At 34.3% G+C, this 12,734-nt stretch overlaps 1 protein-coding gene across 1 annotated transcript; it reads right to left on the bottom strand.

The window, feature by feature from the left end:
• Positions 1-2,982: 2,982 nt before the first annotated feature.
• Positions 2,983-10,019, bottom strand: LOC117170782 (apolipoprotein D-like). Its single transcript, XM_033357820.1, has 3 exons — positions 9,919-10,019; positions 3,271-3,432; positions 2,983-3,118 (listed from the first exon to the last, which is right to left on the bottom strand). Exons 1-3 carry the CDS (start codon positions 10,017-10,019, stop codon positions 2,983-2,985), a joined length of 399 nt encoding a protein of 132 aa, XP_033213711.1.
• Between the last annotated feature and the right edge of the window lie 2,715 nt (positions 10,020-12,734).

Below are 12,734 nucleotides of genomic sequence, written 5' to 3'. Positions count from 1 at the left end.
CACTGTCCAGGTACTAACTGTATCTATTGAATGTTCTAATTATAATATATGCGACGTGCGCTGAAGAAAGAGGGCTTACTCTGAAAAGTGAGATATTTCAGGGCGAGCGGTCGAAGTCAATCCAATAGACGCGAGATTTAAAAGCGAGTGAAATCTCAATCATAGGGTATAGATAAGACATTGATGTAGTGATGAATTGTGGGAGCTGTGTCACGGGATCTCAAACGAAAGCACGATTTCTCGGTGAATAACTCAATTATAAGCAATAATAAAGCTCGCAATTTGTTTACTGTTTTATTAAAAAGGACAACTCAAAAACTATCGAAAGGTAAAAAAAATTTAATTTGATTTTTTTAGAGTGAGCCCCCTTTCTTCGTCACACGTCACATATGGGTAAGAACACGTCAAACGTTTCTACCTAAAATTAATTTTTTTAGATCGGGTGGAAACCTGGCTGGATTATAGTCACGAGGGTAGCTCGCTGACCTTCTGCAGCGCAACCTTTGGTTACTTGTTCTTTCATTGTTAACCCTTTTTTCTTTTTTAATTTTCAAAAAAAATCAGTTTTTTCTCTAAGACATAGCGTTTAAGCGCAAGATGTATCCCATCTACAGTTGGAATCACTAACTAGTACTTTAAACTACCTGTCATCGTCACCGGAGATCCGAACCTAGATTTTATTGCTTCTGCATTTACAGGATGACTTTCTTGTGAGCTAAACATAGTAATCGTTTCCTTAAAGTTTTTTGACGCCCATTCGTATAACGCTTCTGCTGTCAAAATCTGATCTTTTGAATAGGATTGTAAACTAGCTCGTGCAGCAAGTCTCTTCAAATTTCAACCAATTTCATCACAGGGCCCTTTTCGATAAGTCGTAACGTGGAAGTGATACTCTGCTTCAATTATAAAATCTTCCTTATGAAAGCGGAGATTTTAAAAGTTGTACTTGTTCTTGAAGCGTTACGGTGCTTCTTAACAAAAGTAAAATATCGTCTTAGGCAATATGGCCTTGATACGATCTTTCAGTTGATCATCTTCTCTGTAATTAATGACTAATGTAAAAATACTTACTTGGTCATCATTCCAATGGAAAGCTTGTGCGGCTTTATGCGCTGCAAAAGCTAAATTTTTTTCGCAATCAAACTGAACAAGAAATTGTTCAGCCACAAATTTCATCTTCATGTATTTAACAAAGAATGACTGTTTCTTGGCCACAAAATCATGCGCCTTTAGTTTTAATTAGCCACTACCAAGCACTTCGATAAAGTCATCGATCTACTTCGGTCAACAGCGTGCTTCTATCATTTTGTTGCGAGGTCTAAAACTCAACTTTATCAATACAGTGATCATCAAAAATTTGTGACAAAATGTTTTTGATAGCACTAAATCCTGGAAATTCCTTGCATTCGTAAAAAAAAGCTATCCGTAGGATTGCTACACATAATTGTATCTAAATAATCAGGATAGTTGGTAATATGCAAATCTGTATTGTTCGTTACTTTGTCGATATTGACTCCAACCAGCTTCAGTTTCGCGTTTTCGCGATGCACGCAAACGAAAACATTGTAAATACACAATGTTTTGGTTTAGACTGTGTAAACTTGGATATTCCTATTTTTAATTCAGAATGCAGTTCTCTGATACATTCACACAAATCAGAAATATTGTTAAATAGTAATCTTTCCTGAACGTGTTCATGAGAGGCATCTTTTTTCTTCACTGAAATGAGACCTTTTATTTCTGATAAAATACGACTGTTCGTATCATCTTCATAGAAGGCTACAACAAGAGCTTCAACTTGAGGATATAATTTTTTGCCTGATTTTGAATAAGAACTCGCTAAAATACCTCAGCTAACTATCCACGACCCTAAGATTTTTTTGCAAGAGTCAGAATCAACACTTTTTCCGAGGTGTTGCAGGCTGTTTGAAAATTTTCTTACAATTGCCCAAGAACTTCTACTGCGGCTGCGTGATACTTATTATCACATAACAATATTGATTTTATAGTTGGAATATCAAAATCGGGATCAGAGTCATTGACAGAAGAAATATAAGATGTCGCATCATTTACATGGTCATTAATGTCCGTCGAAGGATCATCAGTTCGGTTATACCAGTTGACAAATTTAAAACTGGACCTTTATAAGATGCGTTTGTGCTTTTTCGACATGGTCCGCATACTTTTGTGTTAACCAGCAGCCAAGAGTCAAACTTCGTCTAATCTACCAGGCAAATAATTCTGTAAGTGCCCGGTTATTAGATTTTAAAACCAGTCGGAAAATAATGAATTTAAGTTGAGTGAATTTACAAAAATTGTAAAGAATTAAAGCAATTTAGGATAAATTAAAAGGAATTTAGGGTGACTTACGAATGAATTGAAATAAAATTTTAAAAATATATGCATATTTCTTGATACCTCTGAAATCCTAGAACGCCCATGATGCCTTGTTGATAAACGCTTTTGAAGCTTATTCAAATTTTATAAAATACTGTAAAATTTATTAAAATTACCTTTATAACTTTTAAATTCGCTAGAAATAATTGAAATCCTTGGAAATCTTGTAAAATATTATAGGATATTTCAAAAGATCTTAAACCCTAATGAAAAGTTATCACATGTCCTTTAAAGTTCTTCATATTCACAAAAAAATATTTGTTAATCGGTTGGAATTCATTGGAAGATTTTAGAAAACCTTAAAATATTAATTCAAAATCCTTTGAACTCTCTCCAAATTCGTAAAATCATTTAAAACTTCATTGAAAACTTTTCTGTTTCAAAATTGTTTCATTTCATTTTTTTATTGCATAGTATAATAAAAACCACTACGCATTAATATGATTAAATTTAATTTATTTTAGTTCAATTCAAACATATAAAGTATAAATCAATTGCATATTAAATTTGGAACAATAAGGTTTAATTTTATTCTCAATTATAAACGGTGGAAATGACAATAATTGTAATTTATCATTCATTCATTCAAATGCAGCCTTCTCGATCCGTCAATGTTAACGACTTCGGATTCAGCCCGTTCTTCTCCATAGATTTAAAGACAGGTTCAAGGTCTTCGTCGTCTACCTGTTCTTTTCTTGCCAAAATCCAAGCACCCAATCTTCTGAAAATAAAGAATCATCTTACCTTAAAACAGAGAGTGAAAATTGTAATAAAAAAAAAAACTAAGCTACGATAAACATAATTCTTTGATGACTGTTTTATGATACATGTTGTATATTTGCTAATATATTTTATAATTAATCCTCAACCTACTTGCCAACACAAGAGTAAACGCCAATAAATCTTTTATAATCGATGTAAAAAATTGAGAAAGTTTGAGCAGGAGCTATTTCTAATGCGACACTCAGTTCTGCTTCATCGCAGTCTTTGCAAACCTGTGTAGCCGTGCCTGAAACTGTATTTTTGATTGTCTTTCTGAAAATAATAAAAAGCATCGAAACAATTACAAAAGTTCTAGTAAAAGGCGTGATGAAATTGAAGAGAAAGATTTTATAAAATAAAACATATCTTTTAAGAAATTAAAATTTAATCAAAACACTAATTTTTTATTCAGCAGATAATATGAAACAGCCCCCTGGAACATTGAGTTGGAAAGGTTCTATTTTAATGGAATTTATCTTTAAGAAAAAATTAGGGATTTAATCCCTAACCATTCTGGTGTGCACTAAATATACACCTTTTTGTGATTGAAATCTTTCTATTAAGAATTATTATTCCATTGTTAATATTTACTTTAAATAGCGAGAATTTTTAGTATAATGAAACAAACATGTGACTCTTATGAGGAAGACTTTGCCCGTGTAGAAATTCAAATGGGGAACTAGTCTGGTTCCCGATTATTCGACCCCACTTAAAGTCGGGGGCTAGTCGGGTCATCTGACTAGTCCCTGACCAGTAGCGTCACGATAGATTAGTCGGGGGCTAGTCAGGTGACCCGACTTATCCTAGTCGGGGCCTGATCGGGTACTAGTAGGTGTCATATGATAATATATCTGCGTGGAATATTAACCAAACTCCCCAAAATTTGTGGAACATCCCCTAAAAGTTTGGTTAAATACTTATTATTTACGGAAATCTCCATAAACTTTTTTGAAGCCTGAAGATTACCCGCACGGAAATAAGTGAATAAAAAGGCCCGACTGGCCCTTGAACACCCACCAGCCAGGCCCCGACTCAAATTTTGACATCAAAAAGCCCAACTAGTCCCCGATTAGTACCTGACTGGTTACTTTGTCAAAATTAATAAGCCGACTAGCCCCCGATTAGTGCTCGACTTGTGATAGGGCCAAATGGGGTTATTTCCACATGGGTGTTTGCGTTAAATAAAGTTATTTTTCTAGAAATGAAGAATTCTTTTTTTTTTTAATTCCGACTTCACTTGTTATATTATAAAATAATATTTTTAAATATAATTTCTCTTACGTCATGTCATTCCAACTGACTGCCACTGTTGCTGTATAATTTGTTATAACTGTATAATTGAGCATTACACAGACCCTGAAAAGTTCAGCTAATGAGAAAGTTTTACGCACTTCGTACCATTCACCCTGAAGCTATAGAAAAAATAATGTTATGTTATGAACAGATCAAACGTTTTAAATCAAGTTTTTTGCGTTAGAGCAAAACAATAGTCCTGAAATGAATGAAAAATTAAGCATAGTTACAAATAAAGTTTGAAGAAAATTAAATTCTTTTTTTTTGAAAAATCGTAGTTTAAGGTTACAAATTCACGTATCTTCAAAAATATATTTTTGGTTAAGAATGAAAGTGAATGAATGAAAGTTGTGCTTTTTTTATTTTATAATTAATTTTTTTAACCAAAAATTCATGCATATTTTTCGGTACAAAAATAATCTTGCTTGTGAGTTAAATTTCTTAGCTTAAAATCAGTTTCTGTCAAATTCGTTTTTTATTTTTAAATTAATTTGGTTGCAAATTCTTTTTTTTTTAACTTTATTTTTGAACTCAAAATTCAATTATCTCATTTATGGTTAATTTTTTTATATCATAATAGAACTATTTTGTTAAAAAATCGTTCCTTTTATTGAAGTCTTATTTTTTGATAAAAGATTATTCGGTTTGGTGAAATTTCATATAAATATTTATATTGAATTAATTGGTTGAAAATTAAACTATTTTCTTCAATCGAGAATCTATATTTTGAGTGAAAATTTATATTTTCGGGTAGATAATTTGACTCTTTCATATTAAGTCTAAATATACCTATAAAAATATATTTTAACAGATTTGAAGAGGCTTCCAAAATTGTGAAAAAAATAATCTGAAACATTTGAAGGCATTTTTTTAGTATTGCAGGTTTTATTAAAAATCTTAGGGAAAAGTCTAATTATTTTAGAAGATAATTTGAAATAAGGTAACCACTTTTGGCCAAGTTTTCTGCTATTTAAAAATATGAGGGGTTCAAATAAATCAGTAAAAATACACTGGGGTCCAACCTGGAAAATAATTTTTAATGCTAGATTTAATACCTAAATTGTTAATTTAATTCATTATTAAATTATATTCACCTTGTTCGGATTAAAACTTTTCGCTGGTACCACAGTATCCACACAAGCTCGAGACTTATAAGATAGAGGGCTAATATCTTCGGCATTCACAGCCGCAATGCAGATTAGAAGAAGCAATCCTACTTGAATAATTTTTTTGTCTGGAAAGTATTGCATAAAAAAAACGTAAATATGATGTAAAAAGATGTTCAATTTTTTAACTTGTCCTCAAGAAGTGCAATTATAGATTAAAATTAATAATTATTCCTAAAAAGTAAAATTGATTACAATTTCAAATATTTTAGAATACGCACCTTTATTATTTTCCATTGTATATCTTAGATCGTGCATGTTCTTTTAAAACAGGAACTAAAAAAATGTGCCGAAACAGGATTCTTCTCTGTATATATAGGGTAAAAATAATAAAAAAATGCTGAAACTTTTTGATAAAATTGAAAAAGCGAACGAAAATATTTTAATATGCATACATTTTGTTGTTGAGAAAAACAGTTTTATGGTATGCAGTTTTATGGTTTACTGAATAAACAAATACAGGAATTCGGTAGATGCTCGAAATTTTTTCAAAACAAGTTCATGAAGTTTTTATTCTTTTAACTTTTCACTTTTCAACAACAATGTAAAATACTAAAAACGTATTTTCTGAATGCACACATTTATGCAAATATATCAAATAAAATTCCTAAACTCTTACAGTTAATTCTTTAGAGGATTTAAAAATGTTTTCAACAATTTGAAATTTGTTTAAATCCTCTGAAAACTCTAAAATAACGCTTGAGCTAATAGCACTTTTTTATAACTTCATAATCTCGAAAAGTTGATATATGTTGGATTAAAATTTTTTAGTTTTCAATTAAAAAATTTTACGAAAAAATTTCGATTTTTTAACAATATGTTCAAACTTTCGCTTATCATTATAATTCCAAAATTCCAGACAGAAGTGTTAGATTTTTTTATCCTTTCTTTGAACGTTTTTCAGGTGTGCATACATCTCCTTTGTAGAGATTGAAAACTTATTTTGGTCATACGTTCAATATCAGGGAAGGTTTGTGGGAGAGTTGTAACAAGGCTGGAATGAAGAAGGGTGGTCAGAAGAGTGAATAACAGGGCTGGTGGTAAAAATTGTGAGAAAGGGGTGGGCTGGAAGGTAGAAAAGTACATAGGGATCACTTTCATGCCAGTTGGCTACAAAATATATGCAGGAATTTTTAAGAAAAAGGTCAAAGAGTCAGATAGAAAAAAGAAAGAAAGTATCCCACACAATCAGGCAGGTATAAGAAAAGGTATAAGAACGATAGACAACATATACGTACTGAACTACTTGTTTAACAGAAATCTAGGGAAAAAGAAAGAAAAAAATATTCGCATTGTTCGTAGATTTCAAAGTAGCGTTTGACTCAGCGAACAGAAAATTGTAATGGGGGTGCAATGGTAAAGAAGGGAACACAAGTAAAGCTTTTCGAGAGGACCAAGGAAACTTGTACTAAAACCAGGCTTAGGGTGAAGATAGGAAAGAAAAAAGAGGTATTCTGGCCAGAAAGAGGTCTGAGGAAAGGGTACAGGGAATACAAGTAAAGCTTTTCGAGAGGACAAAGGAAACTTGTACTGAAACCAGGCTTAGGGTGAAGATAGGAAAGAAAAAAGAGGTATTCTGGCAAGAAAGAGATCTGAGGAAAGGGTGCCCTTTGAGTCTGCTAATTTGTAACATGCTCTTGGCAGATTTAGAGGAAAAGCTGAAGAAGCAAAGGAATAGAAAGGGGGGAGATTAGGTAACAGAATACTATACTCTCTATCTAACGCGGACGACGTAGCTTTTTCAGCAGATGACGAGAACGGGATGAACCTAATGATAAGAATATTCGAAGACTATGTGGGAGCAATGGAGCTGACCGATAACGTAGAGAAAACCAAGATGATGTGTCTTGCAAGTAGAAAAACGATAATAGATTACGTTTGGAAGATAAACGGACAAACGCTGGAAAAGGTGGAAGGCTTCTGTTACCTAGGCTCAAGTATAGGGTATAGGAAAGAGAAGGTTCAAGAACGACTGGAGAATGAGGGTCTGATTGTTTGACGTGTTGGTTTGGGTGCTGTTGTGTTATGGAGTAGAGATCTGGGGATGGAAGGGACATAGGAAAGTAGAGAGAATGCATCAGCGATTTCTAAGCTGGGTGTGGGGGTTATCTGGAGTTGGCCAGCACACATGTTAAGGGAAGAATTAGGGAAGGAAAAATGGTAACTAGACAAATTAAAAGAGCCTGAAAGTTTGAAGAGAAGCTGAAGAGGAGAGAGCGGATTAGAATAGCACAAGTATGCTTGGACGAAGTTCTGAAGAAAGAGACGAGAAGCAATCTGGAAAATTCGAAATGGGAGGAAAAAAGGGGAAAAATGAAGAGGATCTGTGATATATGAGAAGGGCTTGTGGAGTGGCAGGTCATAGAGTTAGAGCTATTAGTAAGACAAGGAGAAGAGATAAGGAAAAAGATTATGGCTTCGACGTAAAATAGATGTTATATGATGGTCAAAGGGCTGGAGGAAACAGAATATCTGCATAAAATAAAAAGGGAAGAAAAATGGAGTAGGGTTGTACTGTTTAGAATGGGAGAAAGAGTGATAGCATGCAGATATTGGACGGATGAAGAGGATAATTTATGTAGAGTGTTTGGATACGAAATGGATTCATGGGCACATATATTAGAGAGATGCACAGGAGAGGAAGAGAGAGAGAGAAAGTTGAGTGTGGATGAGTGTATAAGATGGGTTTTGAATGGTAATCGAAGAGAGTGATGTGGACGAAAAAATTGGAAGAAGTAAGGGAAAGCAAGGGAATAGGGCAGAGCGAAACGAGTATTGCTGAAAAAGGAAAGTAAAAAGAAGTCGATTTCAAAATCGTGGAAAATGTGTATTTTTTATGGTAAGAGGAAGCGCAAGCCCTGGAAGATCGCTGGTAAATATAATAATTATTAGAATTATTATTAGTATTATTTTTTAGTTTTATTAAGGTTTCCTTTAATTATTAAATAAGACGAAAATTAGAATATGAGCAGCTGATAAGAAAATTCATATATTTTAAACAATTGTTTAAAACCCAGAATATTAAAAAGTTACTTCATGCATTTCCTATAAATTTTCTAGTCTCATTTTTGACTAAATTATCAAGATCACGACTGCAGTAGTATATCAGAATTTTTTAAAAACAAGTTCGTAAAGTCATTCAATTGTCATTCGAATGTTTTATTTTATTTTTAATTTTCAAATATTTCTACGGAACTAAAAAATATTCCGCAACTCTTACAGATTATTTGAAAAATGTATTAAAAATGTTTCGAATTCATGTTAAAACCACTTTTAAAATAAAAACAAATTCTTGCCACAAAATTAGTACATTTTATTTTGAAATTATTAAACATTTTTGTTTATATTTCTAAACTTTCTCTCAGTATTAATTTTTCAAAATGAAAAATTATTTTAAATTGTTTTACGAATATTTAGATACTATTTGTATTAGCATCTGAATGTCTTTTAAAATTATTCGATTTTTTCCGGTCATCAAAAAAAATTGTACACATATTTTCTAAATTATCTAAATATATTTTCGATGGATTCCAATTCTTTCTATAATGATGATTTTAAGAAAATTTTCAAGAAATTTAGAAGTCTTTGTAATTTTTTTTCTTAACCTTTCAGGGGGTGCGCAATTTTTACTGTCATTTTTCAGGATCACCCGTTTGGTGCTGACCTGCTCCCTTCCTTTCCCTTGCTTCTTCCAATTTCTTCAGCCACATCACTCCCTGTCCACTGCCATCTAAGATTCATCTTACACACTCATCCACACTCAACTATCCCTCTTCCTCTCCTGTACATCTCTCTAATACATGTGCCCATGACTCCGTTTCGTATCTAAATGCAGTACATAAATTCTTCTCTTTATCCATCCAATATCTGCATGCGCTCACTCCTCTCATTCTAAACCGTACAACCCTACTCCGTTTTTCTTTCTTTTTTATTTTTTACAGATATTCCATCTTTACAGATAGTCCATCTTTCTTCTCCTTGTTTAACTAATAGCTCTAACTCTATGCCCTGCCACCCCATAACCCCTTCTCGAATAATAAAAACCCTTCTCATTTTTCTCCTTTCTTCCTCCCATCATTTTTCTCCTTTCTTCCTCCCATTTTGATTTTCCCAAATTGCCTCTCGCTTCATTATCCTGATTTGCGCCAAAAATGCTTGTGCTATCCTGCTTTCCTCTCCCCTTTTTAGCTTATTTTCAAACTTCCAGACTCTCTTAATTTTCCTAGTAACCATATTTTCTCTTCCTGACTCTTCTCTTAACATATATCCTGGACTACTTCAGCTAACCCCCACTACTCACCTTCGAAATCGATCATACATGCTCTTTGCTTTCCATCCCCAGATCTTAACACCGTAATACAACACCGTCCAAACCAACGCATCAAACAACCAGACCCTCATTCTCTAATCGTTCTTGAACTTTCTCTTTCCTAAACCCTATAATTGATCCATTACTTTACTCGCACATTCAATTCTTTTGCTCACCTGCAGCTCGTTTTCCCCTCCTGCCTCATAAAAAAAACCTAAGTAACAGAATTCCTCCACCCTTTGCACTGTTTGTCCATTCCTCTTCCAAACGTAGTCTATTATGGTATTTTTCTTTCTGGAAACATATCACCTTGGTCTTCTCTATGCTCACCATCAGATCTTTTGCTTCCGCATACTCTTCAAAGATTCTCATCATTCGGTACACCTCCTTCTCATCATCTGCTAATAAAACTTCGTTGTCCGCGTATGCTAAAGAATATAGTTTGCTATTAGCCAAAACCGTTCCGCCTTTTGTCTTTCTCCTTTAGCTTCTCCTATAAGTCTGACAGCCGGATATTAAATAGTAACGGACTCAAAGGGCACCCTTGTCTTAGACCTCTGCCTTTCTAGAAAACCTGCCCTTTTTTCTTTCCTAGTTTCACCCTAATCCTGGTTTCAGTAAAAATTTCTTTTATACTCACCACCAACTTTGCCTTTACACCCTTCTCTTTCATTGACTACCATAGCACTTTTCTGTTTACTGATTCAAACGCTTCTTCGAAACCTACGAACAAAGCGACTAGTTTCCCTTTCTTTCTTCCCAAATTTCGGTTAACTAAGTAATTAAGTACGTATATGTTGTCTATAGTTTCCATCCCTTTCCTAAATCCTACCTGATTATGTGGGATGTTTTCTTTTTGTTCTACCTGACTCTCCAACCTTTTTCTCAAGATTTCTGCATATATTTTATAGCCGACTGACATGAAAGTGATCTCTCTGTGATCCTCTACCTTCTTTCCTCCCCCTTTCTTGACAAGCTGTACCATCAGTCACGTCGCCTACTTTTCCAGCCAACCTTCCTCTTTCCAGACCTTGTTGCAGATCTTCCACAACCCATCCCTAATCCCTTTTCAGCCATGCTTCATCGCTTCATTTTCCATCCCTTCTTCTCCTGTCGCCTTATTTCTTTTTAGCCTATTTGTTGCCTCATCCACTTCTTCTCTAGTTATCTTTTTCCCTTCTTTCATTTCTCCTTGGCATATCCTACACTTTTTTCCTTTGATCTTATTTTGCTCTCCCCTCAATAGACCCTTAAAATAATCCGTCCATTCCTCCATTTCTATTTCTTCGTTAACCTTCGTTACCTTCTTTGATCCCTTCTTCTACTTCTGCTTTATATTCTTCCTTTCTTCTTTGGCCTTTTCTTTCCAGCATCTTCTTATTATCTTTTCTTCCTCCTGTTATACTCCTCCTTCTCTATTTCCCCATTTATCCATTTGCTTATCCATTCTTTCATTCTCTCTTTACTCTCTGAGCATTCCTTGTCCCACCAGCCTCTCTTTGCCCCTACTCTTTCTTCATTAGTACCAAGCCCATCCTTTACCTTCTCATTTTACCCCTTCAACCTTACAATCAACGAGTCTATTCCCTCCTCTTTTTCATACCTTACCTTTTCCTTTTCCGTCTTTTATTTAAACTTTTTAAATTTATCTACTCCCCAGGCTCCCATTTTCGTGCTGCTTTCGCACCCTATTTCCTTTCTCCCTCGGCCGCGCACTGACATCTCTTTTAAGTGTACCTTTTTTTTTACCTCCATACTCCCTATCATATGCTGCATTCTTTCTTCAGCCAAGATGTAGTCTATTACTGTTGCTCCCTTTTCTATGAATGTGATCTTCCCTTCCTCATCTCCTTTCGTATTGCCATTGCATATAAGTAACTTCCTCCCCTCCCTGTCCGTCTCTCTATGTTTGGAGTTCCTTATATATACCTCATTTTCTTCATCCCATAACCTTCTCCCTTTTCGCCAGTCCATGCATTTAAGTCCCATCCTATTAAAACCAATTCCTCCATCCACTTCCTTATTACCCTCCAGCCTTCCTCTTCCCCTCTTCTTCTGAGTGGCTTAAGGTAAAATTTTGAGCGTGTGAAGTTTTTGAGCTTAGGAGTTAGAAAATAGTTCCAACAAAAAAGTGTTTTCTTTTTTGGAATTCTTTATAAGTTCTCAAAAATTTTTAATTTCTTGTTTTGTCTTTTGATCATCTGATATAAATAGTTGCTTGGTCAGGGAGACAAGAAGTCGGTGATAAAGACAGGAAACGTCACGGAGCTTTGGGTAAGGTAGGGTGCCGACGACGCGAGGTCCACAAACTGGCGCCTGAGGGCAACGTAATATATGCCATCATAGACCAAAAAAAAGCAAAAAAATATCCGCTTATCGTTTATCGCATTATAATAGTTTTTCGTGAGTTTTCGTAGGTGGCGGCGCTGATTGGACGTCCTGCTAGCGCCGCCATCCTTTTCTCCGAAGTTTGAAGAGCAAAAAAAAAATTTTTCTTAGCATAAAATTAGCAAAAAAAAAACAAAAATATATGGCATATTTCATTTTATAATTTGCTTCGGTAGCGGCGCTGAGTGGACGGAACTGTTTTTTCTTTAAAGAATTGCAGCATCGATTGTATGTGCTTTTTTGTAACATTGTGATGAGGCTTTAGCAAAGCTACAGCCATATTTTTGTTGTATAGAGTATGAATAACTTTTTCCTACCTTCTATATTTTTATTTAAATGTACTGCATACGCTTCTCGTCACTCACTTAGAGAAATATGCTCTTTGGTCGAAAGGATGTCTCTTGACAGAAATATAATTT

This window comes from Belonocnema kinseyi, chromosome 4 (genome assembly GCF_010883055.1).
Source record: "Belonocnema kinseyi isolate 2016_QV_RU_SX_M_011 chromosome 4, B_treatae_v1, whole genome shotgun sequence".
In the NCBI taxonomy this organism is placed as follows: domain Eukaryota; kingdom Metazoa; phylum Arthropoda; class Insecta; order Hymenoptera; family Cynipidae; genus Belonocnema; species Belonocnema kinseyi.
This window is presented reverse-complemented; position numbering and strand designations above follow the sequence as displayed.

Coding starts and splice junctions, on each gene's coding strand:
- LOC117170782 (XM_033357820.1), bottom strand. CDS start 10,019: ATGAGGGTCTGGTTGTTTGATGCGTTGGTTTGGACGGTGTTGTATTAC. Junction 3,433..9,918: donor ATGTATGATCGATTTCGAAG/GTGAGTAGTGGG, acceptor TATTATTTTCAG/AAAGACAATCAAAAATACAG. Junction 3,119..3,270: donor GTTTACTCTTGTGTTGGCAA/GTAGGTTGAGGA, acceptor CTTTATTTTCAG/AAGATTGGGTGCTTGGATTT.